At 43.0% G+C, this 20,148-nt stretch overlaps 1 protein-coding gene across 2 annotated transcripts in view; it reads left to right on the forward strand.

Annotated features, from left to right (window-relative positions):
- The window catches only part of LOC126336587 (disks large 1 tumor suppressor protein), a 4,198,467-nt gene that overhangs the window by 2,232,425 nt on the left and 1,945,894 nt on the right, over positions 1-20,148 (forward strand). Inside the window, exon 2 of one of the 2 annotated variants that reach the window (XM_050000445.1) lies at positions 2,419-2,457. The exons of the other annotated variant lie outside the window; for it this stretch is intronic. Coding sequence (XP_049856402.1) covers positions 2,419-2,457 — 39 coding nt within the window. The remainder of the gene's footprint in view (positions 1-2,418; positions 2,458-20,148) is intronic. 2 annotated transcript variants of the gene reach the window in all.

Raw genomic sequence — 20,148 nt, forward strand, 5'->3', positions numbered from 1 at the left:
GCCGACGGAGGGGGGGGGGGTGGGGGGGGGGGGAGCTTCTTCATTTTCTCTCCGCCAAGAGACCTTGAATCACAGTATGCGACATACATTTCAACTTGATATGTTCACCCATTCCAATGAAAAACAGACAGACAGACAGACAGACAGAAAGATTAACAGACTGACAGTCTGACAACAAAGTGATCCTATGAGGTTCCCTTTTTTACCGATTGAGATACGGAACCCTAGAAATAGCGGAAATATGCAGGAAACAACAGAGAATAGGAATGAAAGGACTTCTCCGCAATCAGTTGTACAATAGTGTGCCCGACTGTCCAACTTTTCTGTTGCTGAACCCGGAGTTTGAAGCAGTGGGGTATGTCTCGTTACTTTGAAATCGACGCGGCCTTTTTCTTTCCCTATCCTTTCCGTTTCGACTTTATGACATAACGATGTCATTGTCGAAGCAACGTTATACATTGAGTTGCGCTCTACCAAAACTACGGTTCGATAACGTAGTAAATGGTAGCATTATGGTAGTATTCAAAAAAATGGTTCAAATGGCTCTGAGCACTATGGGACTCAACTGCTGTGGTCATCAGTCCCCTAGAACTTAGAACTACTTAAACCTAACTAACCTAAGGACATGACACACATCCATGCCCGAGGCAGGACTCGAACCTGCGACCGTAGCAGTCACACGTATGGTAGTATTGGTAGGGAAAGAAACATAAATGAATGTATGAAAGAGAAACTAGGAGCCGAAGACTTCCCTTTGTGTTTTTTGTTTATTTGTTTGTTTTTGCACGTAATTAGAACCGCACGTCCTTCAGTGCTAGTCTGTTGTGTTTTAGTATCCGTATACACCCACATAAAAAAAAATTATCACCTCAGTCTGTGATACAATATCCAGAATCAACTTCTATCTTCAAGGAGTTCTGGAAACCGTGGTGATGCAAAACTTTTTTTGATGTGTGTAGATAGTTAATTTTTCCCTCGTGCGGCATAAGAAATGGAATGACTAGTAGTGGTACAAGGTGCCCTCCGCCATACACCATGCTCGCAGAGTTTATATGTAGATGTCTGCGGACAAGACTTACATTTGCTGACGTAGTTGGCTTATCCCAAATAAGTCAATCAGTCTGCTATTGTTGCCTCGTTCACACAGGAGTAATGTGTAGGAATAAAGCAATGGCTGGCCCCAAGGTACTAATAGAAATGGAAGGAAGAGTATTGATAGCACATGACTAAATGAATCGAATCCATTGATAGGACGCAGCTCGAGGCAGCAAGGAATAGGAATAATTCATTCGCTAATGGTGCAAGTGTTTGGGCAAAAGCTTTAGACGAAGAGCAAAGCTTGAATACACTAATCAGGTTGAAATGAATGTAGGGTGCAGTAAATATGCAGAGGTAAAGACTCTTTTCACGAAACAGACTACCGCCGAACGCTGCGTAAATCCGGTCTTTGGACGGTAGATTACTACAGCGCCAACAGCCAGTATAATTTTGGCAATAAAGCCCTCTATATTTGTGTGACACGATGCAGACGTACAGTTGGCCGAACCATTAAATAGAGTCATCTTCGAACAACAAACTAAATTGACTAAAGGGTTGACTTCGCAGAAAATGAAAATGAGAAACGAAAGGTTATTGGTGTGTTTTTTTTCCGCAGCATGTATATAAATATTCGTCTTGTAAATACGAACACTGCTTTCGGGCTATACATCGAAGACGTTTTACGCTTTTTATATTGAATTCATATTCAACGATTTTTTCCGGAATAATACAGTTTTGTTTCTACTGCTACTTATAGATTCGAAAAACATCACATGATAATTTTTACATGCATAAAATGTTACCTACTCTAGGCTGTGACCATATGTGTAGAAACACGGATTCTGGCAAGGCATACAAATAGGTGCGCCATTTTATTCATGTAAAAATTTTGGTGTGAAGTGTTCCAAATCTACAATATGTAAAGTAATAAGTAAAAGCCGAACTGTGTTACGCCAGAAAAAATCCACTGAAGCTGCATTTAATATAAAAGGCGAAACACGTTTTAAACGTAAATAAATATTATACTGATGCCACAAATCGGTGTTTGAATTTATAAAACGATTATTTAAAAAATATCTTCGTAAGAATCATCATAAGAAAGGACGTCAGTAATGAAGCATCAGCTCCTTGAAACTTCAGATTCCTTCAAGAAAAGCAGTGCTACCTAAAGATCACGAGAGTGGTTCATTAAGTCATTTTTAATGAAACTTTCTTAAGGTATACAGCGTTGCAGAATCAACAGACAGTTGTCACTCACGTGTCATAATATGTATCGCTTTGTCCCACGTAAGTCGAATACAGAAAAGTATTCTCAAATTTTTTTTTATATTTTTGTATGTGAGTGTGACGTGTTGTCTAACGTATGTTAATGTCTTACAGCGCAACAGACGTTCGCCGTCGCCACGTGTGAAGAGGAAGGTAAGACGTCAAGAACTGAGTATGGGTAATGGTCGCTTCTTCTGGTGCTCTCAGACTGTCCTTGTGAAAACACCGCTGATGTAAATAGTCTCTTCACTACAACCTTCTCTCTCTGTAACTGTTGCTTCAAAACTTGCCTTGTTGTAATACACTGTTCCGAAGCTTGTCATATCTCTTCGTTCGTATCGCAGGGAAAAAAGTACGTACTTTGGTTTTTATTCATTTTATTAACGTGCTCAAGCGTACCATTACTGATCGGGTAATCTAGTGAAGTGTGGCTCGGTGCCATGTGAGTGTCAGAATAGCTGTCCAAAGGTCTGGCGATCGATCTCTTTAGCGAAGTGCTACAATCATAAGATTCTTGATTCGAATTCGGGAGAACGTTGGTTCATTTCCTCGTCCGACCATCCAGATTTCGGTTTTCCGCAAATCACTTATGGCGGATGCCAGAAGGGAACGTTAAACGTATGCGGCAGATTTCGTTCCCCAAACTGAGTTTAATGACTTCGCTCGGAACGGGACGTTAAACCGTAATCTTCGTAACATTATGTCGATCGTGTTGTACTGTGATTTGGAAATTGCATCTGTTTATGGTACGAGAGACAAAGTGAAGCATTTATCTGCGTCAGAAACTTTTAATTTTCTCCACGACTCGCTTCAAGAACTTTTATGTCTTTAACAAACAATGGTAATAATTTAATTAGAACTGAACAACCAATAAAAAATAAACATTTGAATTATATGCTTTAGGCTTGAATTTTTCTTACGTCTTCCTCTCCTCTTCTGTACAAGCAGATCTGGAATCTATGCCTGCTTGGGATCTATGGGTGGGTAAAATGAAACTGCCCCAGAAAACATTTCATGCATCTTAAGATATGCATCTCAGCTTACATATCTGCCCTGGGTGTAAATAACGTGAGTTTAACTGTCTATGTTAAGGTGCATGAAATGTTCTCTAAGACAGCTTCATTTTGACCACCCTGTATAAGTAACATCAAAAAATACAAAATACTTTCGCAGTAGCAGCGGTCGCTTGATATGAAGGCATCACAGACTCTTAATTCACACTGACAAAAGCGAGAGCACACACACACACACACACACACACACACACACACACACACACACACGACAAATTTTTAGTTACGCCTGCAGCAGACTATAACATCAATCCATAAGTAAATCAAGGTAGTCTGAATCCACCAGTGCCGACCAAAGTTTTTGAAATGTTTCCTTTGGTAATCAAGCGAATACCAGAACGGAAAGTCACCTACCATTTATTCCCGTTTAGGATACTCCCTGGCCAAGACACAATCTATGAAACGAGAACAGGAGTAATCTTTTACCTTCGTTTTATTATCGTAACTTGAAGTTTCATTTTAATATGCGTCAAAACTCAAGCACTGAGTCAACAAGCAAACATCCCGTATTCTTCGCTGTGATAAAATAGCAGTTTGAGGAGTAGCAGCCAAAATTCGTACGGCTCTTCCTATATCAACCAGATGACTGAGTGACGAATAATGAATTAAAAACAAACATCAGGACATGGATTTGACCCAGCACTGTGTATCTTTGTCGTCACGATACACATGTAATCGGTAAATAAAATAATTTCGTAATAAAATTACCGTAAACAAATTTCAGGACGTCGAAATGGATGCTATAACTTGTTCCCTCGTCTTCAAGTGTACCAGTACATTACTTGAGGGTTCCTTTCCGTGCATGTAGTCAGATATTCCCTTACTCTTCTTTTCCATGGAATATCTTTTAAATAGTTTTATTTTTAATTTTTTTTGTAATGTCATGACTTTAGTGGCATTCTGTGGTAACAAGATATATTTAATAACCAATTTGTAGGGAAATGAAGTGTAAGAACAGAAGCAGGCTACATTCAGGAAAGGAAATTCTCGTGTAATCCTCCAAAGGCGCAGTGTAAAGAAATAAAAAGTGACACAATAAATGTTTTCAGCTGCCTTATGTGACACTCCCCTTTCTCCGTTTTCCATTCTGAGATTAATTTCTAGCGTTTACCGCTTGTTCCACCTCTCGCAGTGATTTGTAAGTGAGAAAAATGCCAATCTGTACAGTTCGAAGTCTGTTTGCAATTGCAGGTCGCCCTGTAACTGATTTCGCTTGTGTGTCTTGAAGTTTTCCTGGAGGATAGAATTTTCCGCCATCTTTCGGGAGTGCATCCGGACCAAAGTTATTTCTTCTTCCAGTATTTTAGATGATTATTGTTCAGTCATTGTTCAGGCGAGTCGGTGACAGAATTAGAACCACGTGACACAGAGATGTACTATGGAGTAAATACGAATTGTTAGAACTTTATTCACTAGGGCCCATATAGAGTCTGATACAGGCAGGCTACATAACAAATAGGTACGCAGTGACGAGCTATTCAGCAATACTGAATATACGAAGCATCGGACTAAACGCGAGGCTAGCCAAAGCAAGGGCAAGAGAAAGAGGTGCAATGTATGTATGAAATGTTTCTTTAAAAACTGCCATAATAACGAAGTACCTTGAAGTGAATGTGATCTTCCGCCCACTGCGCAAGATGACAGCTCTTCTGGGGTCTGAAAAAGATATCTGATTTTACAGAAGGCGGGTACTGATGAAATTCTCCGTCAGGCTGGTAAAAGTTACATAGTACAAACAACACGGACTGTACAAGAACGGTGCATCGAAGACCAGCGACTCACTCGCCTTCTACAACTAAAGAAATCGGCAGTGGCAGAACATTGCATTTCGACTGGCTGTTCCATGGATCCCAGGGAAGTCGGGATACTGTCCACAGACACATCCGATGGAGATTCAGTGGTCAAGAAAGCTACGGAAATACTAGTAGCAGACAACGAATGTATCCGGCTCAACTGTTCAGGCAAACCACTCATTTCAAGTCTGTACTTCGACAGGTTTTATTTTTCTGAGCTTCCGTTGCCTGAAATTCCCGCATACATTGAAGTTACCAGTCGAATAGCTATATACACATATACAGATGGCGGTAGTATCGAGTACACAAGGTATAAAAGGACAGTGCATTGGCGGAGCTGTCATTTGTGCTCAGGTGATTCATGTGAAAAGATTTCCGACGCGATAATGATCGCACTACGGGAATCAACAGACGCATTGGACATCCCATTTCGGAAATAGTTAGGGAATTCAGTATTCCGTGGTTCACAGAGTGAAGCGTGTGCCGCGAATACCAAATTTCAGGTATTATCTCGCACTATCGACAACGTAGTGCCCGACGGCTTCACTTAACGACCGAAAGCAGTAGCGTTATCGTAGAGTTGTCCGTGCCAACAGACAAGGAGCACTGCGTGAAATAACCGCAGAAATAAATGTGCATGTACGACGAGCTATATCGATTTGGTCAGTGCGGCGAAATTTGGCGTTAATGTTTCTGTGGCAGCAGACGACCGACGCAAGTGCCTTTGGTAATAGCATGGCTTCGCCTGCAGCGCCTCTCCAGGTCTCGTGACCATATGCATTGGGCTCTAGACTACTGGACAACCGTGGCCTGGTCACATGAGACCTGATTTCCATTGGTAAGAGCTGATGGTATGATTCGAGAGTAACGCGGACCCCACAAAGCCGTGATCCCAACTTGTCAGCAAGGCAACGCGCAAACTTTTGGTGGGTCCATAATGGTGTGGGATGTCCTTACGTGGAATGGACTGGGTCCTCTGATCCAACTCAGCCGATCATTGGTGTTCGGCTACTTCGAGACCATTTGTAGCCATTCATGGACTTCATGTTCCCAAACAACGGTGATATTCTTATAGACTACAATAGACCATGTTAACGGACCATAATTGTTCGTGATTTGTTTGACGAACATTCTGAACAATTCGGGCGAGTGACTCGGCCACACAGACTGTCCGGCATGAATCCCAGCAGACATTTATGGGATATAATCGGAAGGTCAGTTCATACACAATTTCCGGCACCGGCAATATTTTCGCAATTATGGAAGGCTATGGAGGCAGCATGGCTCTGTATTTCTACAGAGGACTACTAACTACATGGTGAGGATATGCCACGTCGAGTTATTGCACTACGCCGGGCAAAAGGATGTCCGGGCTATCATAGGAAGTGTCCCATGACTTTTGTCACAGCGTAAGTTTTCCGTTTTAATAGTCCACCATATAATTCGTAACCACTGTGGATTTGCTGACTCAACACTTCGTATGCCGTGTTCTTACAAGGAAAAGATACGGTAACCGGATTTTTTGCAGTTTTTTATTTATTGTATAGCGCCTAAAGTTCAGAATCCAAATATCAATGTCCAAAGCAGTACGATGCAATTCTCAAAGATTCTCGAGAAGATCGACTTCCATTCTTTTTTTACCTTCTTTAATCCCGCGAAATAAACAGGATTTTTCTGCAGTCATTGTACAATGCTCATCTGTCACATTACAAGAGGGAGGATGGGTTCGATTTCTGGATAGTGCAAGTTCTTAGACAATGGTGCATGCTCTGCGAGCATTTAATTGAAATACGTAAAGATGGAAAAAAAAATTAGTAGCGCTCGAGACTGGTAATCACTGGTTCCAGTCTCGTTTAGGTCACTTTTTTTTTGTTCCAAATACCTACGTCTGTTAAATATAAAATTCAACAAATATATTCTAACTAACACATATGTGACAGTAATTTTTATGAAAAATGCATGTCGTCTCGTTTCTAATTACATATTGTACACAAAAATCCAGTTTTCATAGGAAATATAAATTCTGAATCACCGATATTTTATAAAATATTGCTAATAAAGAACTTATATTTTTTTAATCCTTACAAATTAATTTTTTCCTTAATTCTTAGAAATTCGCGTAGAACACGCACCTTCGTTTAAAAATTTACGTCGGCCAGGAATCAAACTAGTGACCCTTACCCAGGCGAGAATTCTGTCACAGTGATATACTGCCGATTGAAAAAAATCGAACTTACTTTACGATACAAACGACGCTCGCTAAACTTCTAAGTAGGTTTTTGAGAGTTGCGCCTCCATGCACTGATCAACTGATATTTGAGTTCTGAACTTCACGTTCTACAAACATAAAAATTACAAAGGCCCGATTCCCGTGTGGTTTCCGTGTTAGGCGCACAAAGTTTTATCTATCACTAACCCTCGTCTTGCCGACTGTTTTAGGTGAGGCTCACGCGAATTGTACTGCACAGTATTGTGTCATGTGCTGTAATCGGCTCACCGACTTACACTTGAAAATGGATGTGCAAGTGACAGCCGAAATATCGGAACAGGAAACGTGCATGCTGGATAGATGATGGAACAGTAATATCGTTTGCGACAACTCATACGTGTGGGCAACTTGAGTGCACTGAACTTCCGATAATGCGATCCATCTAAACTCAGTTCATATTGAACAGTTTCTCATATTTTGGAATAGTTCACGAAGATTACTATTGCTTTGTCCGCCCCCGGTAGCTGCGTGGTCAGCGTGATAGAATGTCAATCCCAAGGGCCCGCATTCGATTCCCGGCTGGTTCGGAAGATTTCTCCGCTCAGGAACTATGTGTTGTGTTGTTCTAATTATCATCATTTCATCCCCATCGACGCGCAAGTCGCCGAAGTGGCGTCAAATCGAAAGACTTGCATCAGGCGAACGGTCTACCCGACGGGAGGCCCTACACATTTTTACTATTGCTTTAACCTTGCCGATTCCAGTGTTTGAAACAAAACAAGTTCGGATTGTGTAAAGGATAGGAAAGGAAGTTGGCTGTGCTCATTCAGAGGAACCAACCCGGAATTTGCCTGTGTTATGAAACATTCTGTTGGAGGATTGCATCCGTGATTGATGATGGCCTCCGCTTCTTTCTTCGTCACTAGTATTGTATTGTCGGTCCCAAATTCAGCGATTCAGTTCTGCCGTTTTTTCTTTGTATGTTAAGTCCTCAGTATAAATGAACACTGGATAGCAAGGTGGGATGATTGGGTTTAACGTCCGTCGACAACAACGTCAGTAGAGACGGAGCACAAGTTCGGATTGTGTAAAGGATAGGGAAGGGAGTTGGCTGTGCTCATTCAGAGGAACCATCCCGGAATTTGCCTGGAGCGATTTAGAGAAATCACAGAAATCCTATATCTGGATGGTCGGACACAGGTTTGAACCGTCGTCCTCCCAAAAGGTGAGTCCAGTGTGCTAACCACTGCGCTACCTCTCTCGGTCACTGAATAGCTTTACATTTTAATGCCATTGGCACCTTGTCTACACATGAAGCGAACCGCCGCAGTTACTGTGATCTGGATTTTCTTGTGTGTGTTTCCTGGCAGTAGGCATGAAGGAAGGCAATTTGTATCTACTGTGTTTCGTAACGCTTGAAGTATTCTTGCATTATAAATGTTGCTGTTGTTGGTACTGGTGGTGGTGGAGGTGGTGGTGGTTTTTGCTATGTTGTCATTTGTGATTTTTATGTTGTGTGGCTGTGGCGGTGTGTGTCGTGATGGAAATTGGCGCTAGTAAATTTCTACTAGTATTAATTGTTTCATTGTCAAAATTTTATTCATCACTTTGTTCTTGGTGTGTTCTGTGTCATGCAATGTAATTATCATATGATAATAATGATACGTCATCTATTTACACTATACTCACAGCGTCTTTTCATGGAATAGTAGTAAGTTAATGATGCTGAAATTATTACACCGACTGCAGAATCGCTAGTAAATTGCTGTGATGCCAAAATTTCTAAAAGGAAGAATGAGGGCAAATGACGAAATTGTCATTTATACAATATTTCACTACGTCAGAAATTCTAAGTAACTGCAGGTAATTTTAACTTTCAAATGATTTATAAACGCATTCCAACAAGTGTTCAATTGACAACACACTACATTACCTAGACGTTACTCGCCGGAAATTGACGACTTATTTACAAAATTACATTTACAGTTTACCACATTTCGTACGACTTGCTTCCTGTTCACTTTCCTGAAATAATCGTCCAATTTTTTTTCTATTTTTGTTTTTCATTCACTTTCTCCTGAAGATGGTTCTTATTTTGCGGAGAGTGAAAATGTCGGTACAGGGAAAAGAAATTTGCAATTCTTATACTGGCAAACATATTTCAGTGTCTCTGTGTGCATGTTTCAGTTCAGACAGAAGAACTCTTAGGAGATCTACGACTATCTTTGGCACTTATTAATCGTATCAAGACGTGTCTGCAGTAGATGAATGACCATCGACTTGGTAATTGCACATATGCTATAAATGACAACATTGGTTATATAAAATTAGTTCATTCTTTCCCAACAACGAATGTTCCTTACTATGGCTTCTGCACTTATATTGTCTCATGCTTTTGTAATCCACGCTGATAATTTATCGTTTCGAAGAAGTTACCATTTAATTGAACGGATCTTTCATGTTCCAACTTTTGCTACAGTCTCCTATAGGTCATTATTTTACTTAGATTCTAATCAGAAAATTCAGTTCTATGCGCGCTAGAAAAACTTAATCTTGTTCCTTTGGCTTACCTTTTAAGTATACAATTATTAAATAACAACCGCTCAACATCTCAACACAGTTCTTCCTCTCAACGCCATCTTTAGGTTTTACTGCGGCCGATCAACGCTTCTAGCCCGTTCGTCACGTTCTTGAGCAACGCCCCTGGACTTTAAACTCTTATCTTCCTTTTTTTCGAACAATGCTGTTCTTACAAACCCACTTTTGTGTTACGTTTTTAATAATCATCACTTGATTGAGAAATTCTTCCGTACTTGAGGCAAGCAACGATTCAGATTTGGCAAAAAAAAAAAAAAAAGTGGTTCAAATGGCTAGGCGCTCAGTCCGGAACGGCGCGACTGCTACGGTCGCAGGTTCGAATCCTGCCTCGGGCATGGATGTGTGTGATGTCCTTAGGTTAGTTAGGTTTAAGTAGTTCTAAGTTCTAGGGGACTGATGACCAAAGATGTTAAGTCCCATAGTGCTCAGAGCCAATTCAACCATTTTTTTTTTGTATAATGATGGGCCAAATACCTCACCAAATAAGCATCAAACTAAAAAACTACAAAGAACGAAACTTGTGTAGCTTGAAGGGGGAAACCAGATGTCGCTATAGTTGGCCCGCTAGATGGCGCTGCCATAGGTCAAAATGATATCAACTGCGTTTTTTAAAAATAGGTACCCCTATTTTTATTACATATTCGTGCAGTACGTAAAGAAATATGAATGTTTTAGCAGGACCACTTTTTTCGCTTTGTGATAGATGGCGCTGTAATAGTCACAAACGTATAAGTACTTGGTATCACGTAACATTGCGCCAGTGCGGACGGTATTTGCTTCGTGATACATTACCCGTGTTAAAGTGGACCGTTTACCAATTGCGGAAAAGATCGTTCCCAACAGGCGTGTTCTATGTATGCTGCTCGGTATCCTGGACGACATCATCGAACTGTCAGGACCGTTCGCCGGATAGTTACTTTATTTAAGGAAACAGGAAGTGTTCAGCCACATGTGAAACGTCAACCACGACCTGCAACAAATAATGATGCCCAAGTGGGTGTTTTAGCTCCTGTCGCGGCTAATCCGCACATTAGTAGCAGACAAATTGCGCGAGAATCGGGAATCTGAAAAACGTCGGTGTTGAGAATGCTACATCAACATCGATTGCACCTGAACTATATTTCTAAGCACCAGGAATTATATGGCGACGACTTTGAACGTCATGTACAATTCTGCTACTGGGCACAAGAGAAATTACAGGACGATGACAGATTTTTTGCACGCGTTCTGTTTGACGACGTAGCGTCATTCGCCAACAGCGGGAACGTAAACCGACATAATATGCACTATTGGCCACCGGAAAATACAGGATGAACAAACGGAACATCAGCGACCTTGGCGGCTTAATTTATGGTGCGGCATTTTGGGAGGAAGGATAATTGACCACCATTTTATCGACAGCAATCTAAATGGTGCAATGTATGCTGATTTCCTACGTAATGTTCTACCGATGTCACTACAAGTTGTGGCACTGCATGACAGAATGGCGATGTACGTCCAACATGATAGATGTCCGGCACATAGCTGGCGCTCGGTTGAAGCGGTATTGAGTAGCTTATTTCAGGACAGGTGGATTGGACGTCGAAGCACCGTATCATGGCCCGCACGTTCATGGGATCTGACGTCCCAGGATTTCTTTCTGTAGGGAAAGTTGAAGGATATTTGCTATCTTGATCCACCGACAACGCCTCACAACATGCGTCAGCGCATTGTCAATGCATGTACGAACATTACGGAAGGCGAACTACTCTCTGTTGAGAGGAATGTCGTTACACGTATTGGCAAATGCATTGAGGTTGAGCAGTCATCAGTTTGAGCATTTACTGCATTAATATGGTATTTACAGCTAATCACGCTATAACTGCATGCGTTCTTAGAAATGATAAGTTCACAAATGTACATGTATCATATTGGCACAACTGAAATAAAATGTTGAAACGTACCTACCTGCTACCAAATGTTCGTCTAAAATTGTGAACCATATGTTTGTGACTATTACACCGCCATCTATTACAAAGCGAAAAAAGTGGTCCAACTTAAACATTCACATTTATTTACGTATTACACGAATATGTTATAAAAAACGGAGGTTCTTATTTAAAAAACGCAGTTGATATCCGTTTGACGTATGGCCAACCACAGCGCCATCTGGTTTCCCCCTTGAAGCTAGACGAGTTTCGTTCTTTGTAGTTTTTTCGTTTGACGCTTATTTCGTGAGATGTTTGGCCCGTCACGATCAATGGACCACCCTGTATATCTTGTTCTCGGCATAGCTACGTTCTGATGACAATGATCGAAACACATGAAGGTGCATAAGTTAATTTTCGACTAAGACATTTCCAAATCTGTAACCTGTTTTTCATAACCTCATGTTTAGTGAATGGTACGCTGTGATACGGTTTTGAACAGGTCTCGAAGGGGGTTAGTGGGGAAACGGGGGGGGGGGGGGAGTGTAGTGCATTACCGCACAGAGAAATTAAGATTGCTATTTAAAATGATGTAGTGCTGTTTATATTGTCTTAACGAACAAATTCACAAGAAAGGCAGTTATGTTCGTTGACGTCTCTGTGGTATATAAACAGCATTTGCTTGATGCCTTTTTTGGGGTTTGTTTCTGGACAGAAAGTTGTTTGGTGTGGTCAAGATAAATTTGTCACCCTGTTAGACGGGTTCCGGGAAGTGTATGCACACAGGACCAGTAACGTGTGAATCGGAAACGGGTCGGCCAGCTGGCATCCGTTAGCCGGCAGGTAACACGCGTGGCGTCTGGACAGAGGAGAGAGAGCTTCCGGGCGGATGCTGGCCGCTCTGGTTGGCGGAGCAGCTTCCGGAAGCTCCACACCAGCGGCGTCACCCGGCGACGTGCCGCAAACAGCTGACTGCCGCGTGTACTGTAGTGGGCTGACCTCGGGGGCGTGCTCTCACTTGAGTCGCCGTGGTGGACATTTCCCACCGCCGTAATACTGTACATAAAAACATACTGTTAGGGGAAATGTCAGCACAAACATGATTTCAAAGTGGCGAGCAATGATATTACCCGTTCCAATGGCGCCCAAATACGAGGGGCTTTCAGTAGATACTGCAACACATTTTTCTCTCTCTCTCTCTGCCGATTTCGGCTAAAACAAATATGGAATTTGTTTTGGGACATAGTGGAATATAATATTCCCCCTACCATCTCTATAGTTCGATGGAGTCCCGATAGGTGACGGCGCTATACGCAGGGCGTTCAAAATGGCGAAGAGCAGTCATCGAATGCCTTTTGGTGGATAAACAAATGTCATTTTGTGGATAAACAGATCATCGCAGACGTTAGTAGCCGCTTGCAGAATGCCTACAGAGGCGTGGCAGAGAACAAAAGCACGGTGAGTCGTTGGGCGAGGCGTCTGTCATAATCTGATGGAGTTCCGATAGGTGGCGGCGCTATGCGGAGAGCGTTCAAAATGGCGGAGAGCAGTCATCGAATGGCTTTTGGTGGATAAACAGACCAGCACAAACGTTAGTAGGCGCTTGCAGAATGCCTACAGAGACGTGGCAGAGAACAAAAGCACGATGAGTCGTTGGGCGAGGCGTCTGTCATCATCGCAACAAGGTCGCCCAAATCTGTGCGGTTGGCCGGTCGTACACAGCTGTGACTCTTGCAATGTTGAAACATGTGGACACTCTCATTCGAGGTGATCAACGAGTCGCAATCAAACGTCTCGTTGCACAACTGGAAGTCTCCGTTGGTATAGCTGACAAACTCGTCAACCATTTGGGGTAGTCGAAGGAGGAGTGTGCCTGCTGGGTTTCTCTCCGGCTAAGAGGAGAACATAAAGAGCAAACGAGTTTGGGCCAATGAAGGATGCACTGCGCAGAATGCAGTATATGGATGAGGCGGAGCTTATGGCTGTAGAAATACGTTGGCTCCGACATCAGCCAGCAGAGTGATACCATGCGGGTATACAGTCCCTGGTGGCGTAAGGCTGTCGCACTGAACGGAAATTATGTTGAAAAATAGTTTTGTAGGGGAATAATATGGTGTACACGAAATAGCTTTCAGAAAAAAAAGGTGTTGCATTACTTACTGAACCCCCCTCGTGTAAACATACAATACGGAATCGTTGAAATCCATTATAATACATACTGAAGCTTGCGGAACAATGGCGGGAAATTGAGCTTCTTGGGAGGGGACAAACTAAAATAACAACAGCAATATCTCGATAATAGCAAAATGTACAAAACGAAAGAACCCGAGAAACGGGAAGCAACTGCTGATTTCCAAGGCGCAAAAAAAAAAAAAAAAAAAAATACCGCACGAACCTACTATAACTGGTATCGAAAACATCTCCTCCCTATATACCTCAAGTTAAAACACCGATACCTATTCAAAAAACTGAAAAGTGACAGCACTACAAAAACCAAAAAGCTATACCAACACAGGTAGCCAAAAATCTGGAGATGTAACGAAACACGACATCAAAAATACAACTTGGCTATAAACCTCAACTTAAAACGCCGGAACCGATGTAGAAATCCCATAACCAGTATTAGTGCGAAACGGCAAAATGCGACACCAATACACATACTGAAAAATTGAGAGAACTAAATAGAGGTGATATCAAAACCATCACTTGATTATTTGAATTAAAAACAGTCTTGTTTGCAGTGTATCCTTTTATTAACAACATGCTTCGCCTTCGTGGGTCAGCCGGCCGAGGTGGCCGAACGGTTCTAGGCGCGTCAGTCTGGAACCGCGCGACCACTACGATCGCAGGTTCGAATCTTGCCTCGGGCATGGATGTGTGTGATGTCCTTAGGTTAGGTAGGTTTAAGTAGTTCTATGTTATAGGGGACTGATTTCCTCAGCTGTTGAGTCCCATAGTGCTCAGAGCCATTTGAACCATCGTGGGTCATCTTCAGATTGCCTTAAAATATTCCTTTTACCACAGTCTAAAAACCCTAAGACGGCTCTATGCTAGATTGAGGCACGAGTTAAATCACATAAACAAATAGAGGCTTTAGTAAAGTCATACCAGCAGGCCAGAATGATACAGTGATAGGACGACACTCACAAATAAGTATACCCAGAGCTGTCTCTGAAACTTCACGGCAGTACCGTGAAGCAGGCCACAGGCGGGGAATGAAATGGCTCGTGCTTCAGTGTAGCACAAGCCGTTTTACGGTTTTTCAAATGTGGTAGCAGGATAATTTGAAGATAATCTGAAGACCTATATCTCTGACGTCGATCTGTTGTACAATTTTAGAACATGTTTTTTGCTCGAGTATCATGTCGTTTTTGGAAAACCAGAATCTACTCTGTAGGAATCAACATGGATTCCGGAAACAGCGATCGTGTGATACCCAACTCGCTTTATTTGTGCATGAGACCCAGAAAATATTAGATAAGGCTCCCAGGTAGATGCTATTTTTCTTGACTTTCGGAAGGCGTTCGATACAGTTCCGCACCGCCGACTGATAAACAAAGTAAGAGCCTACGGAATATTAGACCAGCTGTGTGGCTGGATTGAAGAGTTTTTAGTAAACAGAACACAGCATGTTGTTATCAATGGAGACACGTCTACAGACGTTAAAGTAACCTCTGCTGTGCCACAGGGGAGTGTTATGGGACCATTGCTTTTCACAATATATATAAATGACCTAGTAGATAGTGTCGGAAGTTCCATGCGGCTTTTCGCGGATGATGCTGTAGTATACAGAGAAGTTGCAGCATTAGAAAATTGTAGCGAAATGCAGGAAGATCTGCAGCGGATAGGCACTTGGTGCAGGGAGTGGCAACTGACCCTTAACATAGACAAATGTAATGTATTGCGAATACATAGAAAGAAGGTTCCTTTATTGTATGATTATATGATAGCGGAACAAACACTGGTAGCAGTTACTTTTGTAAAATATCTGGGAGTATGCGTGCGGAACGATTTGAAGTGGAGTGATCATATAAGATTAATTGTTGGTAAGGCGGGTACCAGGTTGAGATTCATTGGGAGAGTCCTTAGAAAATGTAGTCCATCAACAAAGGAGGTGGCTTACAAAACACTCGTTCGACCTATACTTGAGTATTGCTCATCAGTGTGGGATCCGTACCAGATCGGGTTGACGGAGGAGATAGAGAAGATCCAAAGAAGAGCGGCGCGTTTCGTCACAGTGTTATTTGGTAAGTGTGATAGCGTTACGGAGATGTTTAGCAAAATCAAGTGGCAGACTCTGCAAGAGAGGCGCTCTGCATCGCGGTGTAGCTTGCTGTCCACCACATTCGAGAGGGTGCGTTTCTGGATGAGGTATCGAATATATTGCTTCCCCCTACTTACACCTGCCGAGGAGATCATGAATGTAAAATTAGAGAGATTAGAGCGCGCACAGAGGCTTTCAGACAGTCGTTCTTCCCGCGAACCATACGCGACTGGAACAGGAAAGAGAGGTAATGACAGTGGCACGTAAAGTGCCCTCCGCCACACACCGCTGGGTGGCTTGCGGAGTATAAATGTAGATGTAGATGTAGAAGACGTCCCACGAAGGCGTTCTTAATAAAATAATAAATTGCAACCAAGACTAACTCATATGTTCGAAATTCGGTTGCTATAGCAGACAGCTTAATGGAGAGGAAGATCCTGTAGAATTACTTGACGTATAAGGGGCAGTCAAATGAAAGGAATACAAATCGAAGAAAAAAAGTAAACTGTTTATTATTTCAAAAGTAATCGCCATACTGTTAATACATTCGCCCCACCGTGAAATAAGACGGTCAGTGCCTACAGAGAAAAACGTTTGCGGTTGCCAGTGGTCAAGTATTTGTACGCAGGTGTGGACCTGTTCCTCTAAAACAAATCGGTGGCCATGAATGCATTTCTTCAGGGCTCCAATAATATTAAAACCGCTAGGGGAGAGATCGGGGCTGTATGGAAGACGTGTAAGGGCTTCCCAGTTATACTTCAGCGCCGTAATCTCACTCGAAACAACATTGGCAACATGTGGGCGGGTAAAAAAATAATGCCAAGTTTGCTTCGATTACGCTGCAGTAGTATCGCTGGGAAGCCCTTACAAATCCTCTATATAGTCCCAATATGTCCCCATGCTGTTTCCATATTTTTGGAGCACTGAAGAAAGACATTCGTGCCTTTCGGTTTGCTTTAACGAACAGGTGCTCGCTTCCGTATAATTATGATTACGTAGGCACCCGCAAACAATTTTCCTTGCAGGCAATGACGTCTCGTCTCATACTGGTATAAATATATTAACAGTTTCAGTTATTAGATTTGAAATAGTACACAATCTACTTGCTAATTTCTCCGTCCGTTTCGTTTTCATTTGACTGCTCCGTATCCTCGTATACACTTCAACTGAAAACACCCATACCAATACAAAAGAAAAGAAACCTATAGCAGTGCAATAAGCCCAATAGTGATACAAGTACACGTTCGTAGCCAAAATCGTGGCCATCAACGAAACGCGGTTCGAAATAATGCAAAGGTTTAGTAATAGGCTGACATGACTATAACACACAGACTGAGCCTCGTTCTCTCTAAACTAGTAGGGCGCCAGGCAAGGATATAATATTAGAAAGGAAAGTGTATTCATTAATAAAGCCAACTTCATGTAACCACTGAATACGATCGTTTTACTGGCGAAACGAAAGGTAATGTTTAATCTCTGCCTGATGAAGATGTCGCTCATCGAGCGCTGTGGCGTAGTGGTTAGCACGCGGGACGACGTCCGTTGAAACCAACGTTCGGCCGTCCTGATATAGGTTTTCCGTAATATCCCTAAATCGCTTCAGGCAAATGCTGGGATGGTTCCTTTGAAAAGGCGCGACCGAATTATCTCCCACATCCTTCCCTAATCCAAGGTTGTGCTCCGTCTCAAATGAACTCGTACTCCAAGGGACATTAAATACACTACTGACCATTAAAATTGCTACACCAATAAGAAATGCAGATCATAAACGGGTATTCATTGGACACTGGCATGTGATTACATTTTCACACAATTTGGTTGCATAGATCCTGAGAAATCAGTACCCAGAACAACCACCTCTGGCCGAAATAACGGCCTTGATACGTCTGAGCATTGGGTCAAACAGAGCTAGGTACAGCTGCCCATGGAGCTTCAACACGATACCACAGTTCATCAACAGCAGTGAGTGCCGTATTGTGACGACCCAGTTGCTCGGCCATCATTAGCCATTCTGGAGAATGTGCTGGCCAGGGCAGCAGCCGAACATTTTCTGTATCCAGAAAGGCCCGTACAGGACCTGCAACATGCGGTCGTGCATTATCGTCCTGAAATATAGGGTTTCGCAGGGATCGAATGAAGGATAGAGCCACGGGTCGTAACACACCTGAAATGTAACGTCTACTGTTCAAAGTGACCGAGACGTGTAACCAATGGCACCCCATACCATCACGCCGGGTGATACGCCAGTATGGCGATGACGAATACACGCTTCCAATGTGATTACACCGCGATGTCGCCAAACACGGATGCGACCATCACTATGCTGTAAACAGAACCTGGATTCATCCGAAAAATGACGTTATGGCATTCGTGCACCCAGGTTCGTCGGAGAGTACACCATCGCAGGCGTTCCTTTCTTTTATGCTGCGTCAAGCGTAACCGCAACCATGGTCTCCGAGCTGATAGTCCATGCTGCTGCAAACATCGTCGTACTGTTCGTGCAGATGGTTGTTGTCTTGCAAACGTCTCCATTTGTTGACTTAGGGATCGAGACGTGGCTGCACGATCCGTTACAACCATGAGGATAAGATGCCTGTCATCTCGACTGCTAGTGATACGAGGCCGTTCGGATCCAGCACGGCGTTCCGTATTACCCTCCTGAACCCAGCGATTCCATATTCTGCTAACAGTTAATGGATCTCCACCAACGCGAGCAGCAGTGTCGCGATACGATAAACCGCAATCGTGATAGGCTACACTCCGACCTTTATCAAAGTCGGAAACGTGATGGTACACATTTCACCTCCTTACACGAGGCATCACAACAACGTTTCACGAGGCAACGCCGGTCAACTGCTGTTTGTGTATGAGAAATCGGTTGGACTCATGTCAGCACCGGCGCCAACCTTGTGTGAATGCTCTGAAAATCTGATCATTTGCATATCACAGCAGCTTCTTCTTGTCTGTTAAATTTCACGTCTTTGGCACGTCATCTTAGAGGCGTAGCAATTTTAATGGCCAGTAGTGTATTAATCTTCTCCTCTCCACCACTGCAGTACTGCCTCTCTGTCCAAATCCGACAGGCGTTTTCGAAGGCTCAAGTTGATCCGCAATCTTAATATGGTGATGAAGTTTTCTTACGCAGAATACGATATGGCACGTAAATGGGTGACCGATTTGCGTAAAAGTGCGTTTGCACCTGCGCGCCTTGCGCCAAGTGGCTGCGCACGTATGTCTACTTCAGACGCAAGAAGTGGCGTGATTGTAGGTGCCACCTCCATTCTCGACGCATGCGCATGTGTGATTGCATTCCGTCTCAGACAGAACCACGCACGCTGTTCCAGTTAACAAGACATCCTCTTCGTTGGTAGCAATTGTTGACACAGCAGACGAAATCGTAGAAGGAAGCTCGCTTATTGGATAATTAATATCTTTCTGTGTAATGCATGTGTCAGCGTGGTGGAAGAGATGAAGATAATAAGGAGTTCAATAACAGGACCTATGTTTTCAAAATAATACTTGACCCGGTTGTGCCAGTGGCAGCGGCGGGAAATACAAAATACAGACTGGAGTTGATACTGACATCTCTGTAATTGAACAGGTCAATCTGGCATCCGTACCAGATAGGTTTCTTTGAGGAAATAGAGAAGATACAAAGAGGAGCAGCTCATTTCGCTACAGGCTATTTTCCGGCTCCGTTCGAACAGATCTCTGAAGACCGTAACGGGACCTACCGACCGCCGTGTCTTCCTGCTATATTGGTGTCACTGGATGCGGATATGGAGGGGCATGTCAGCATACAGTTTTCACGGCCGCTGTCGGTTTTCGTGACTGGAGCCGCTGTTTCTCGATCAAGTAGCTCCTCAGTTTGGCTCAAAATGGCTGAGTGAAACTCACTTGCCAACAGCTGTCGGCAGACAGGACGGTCACCCATCCAAGTGCCAGCCTCGGAGATCTGACGGCAACCCGTGTTACCACTATGGCAACGCCGTTGGCTACA

Source organism: Schistocerca gregaria, chromosome 2, assembly GCF_023897955.1.
Source record: "Schistocerca gregaria isolate iqSchGreg1 chromosome 2, iqSchGreg1.2, whole genome shotgun sequence".
Classification (NCBI taxonomy): domain Eukaryota; kingdom Metazoa; phylum Arthropoda; class Insecta; order Orthoptera; family Acrididae; genus Schistocerca; species Schistocerca gregaria.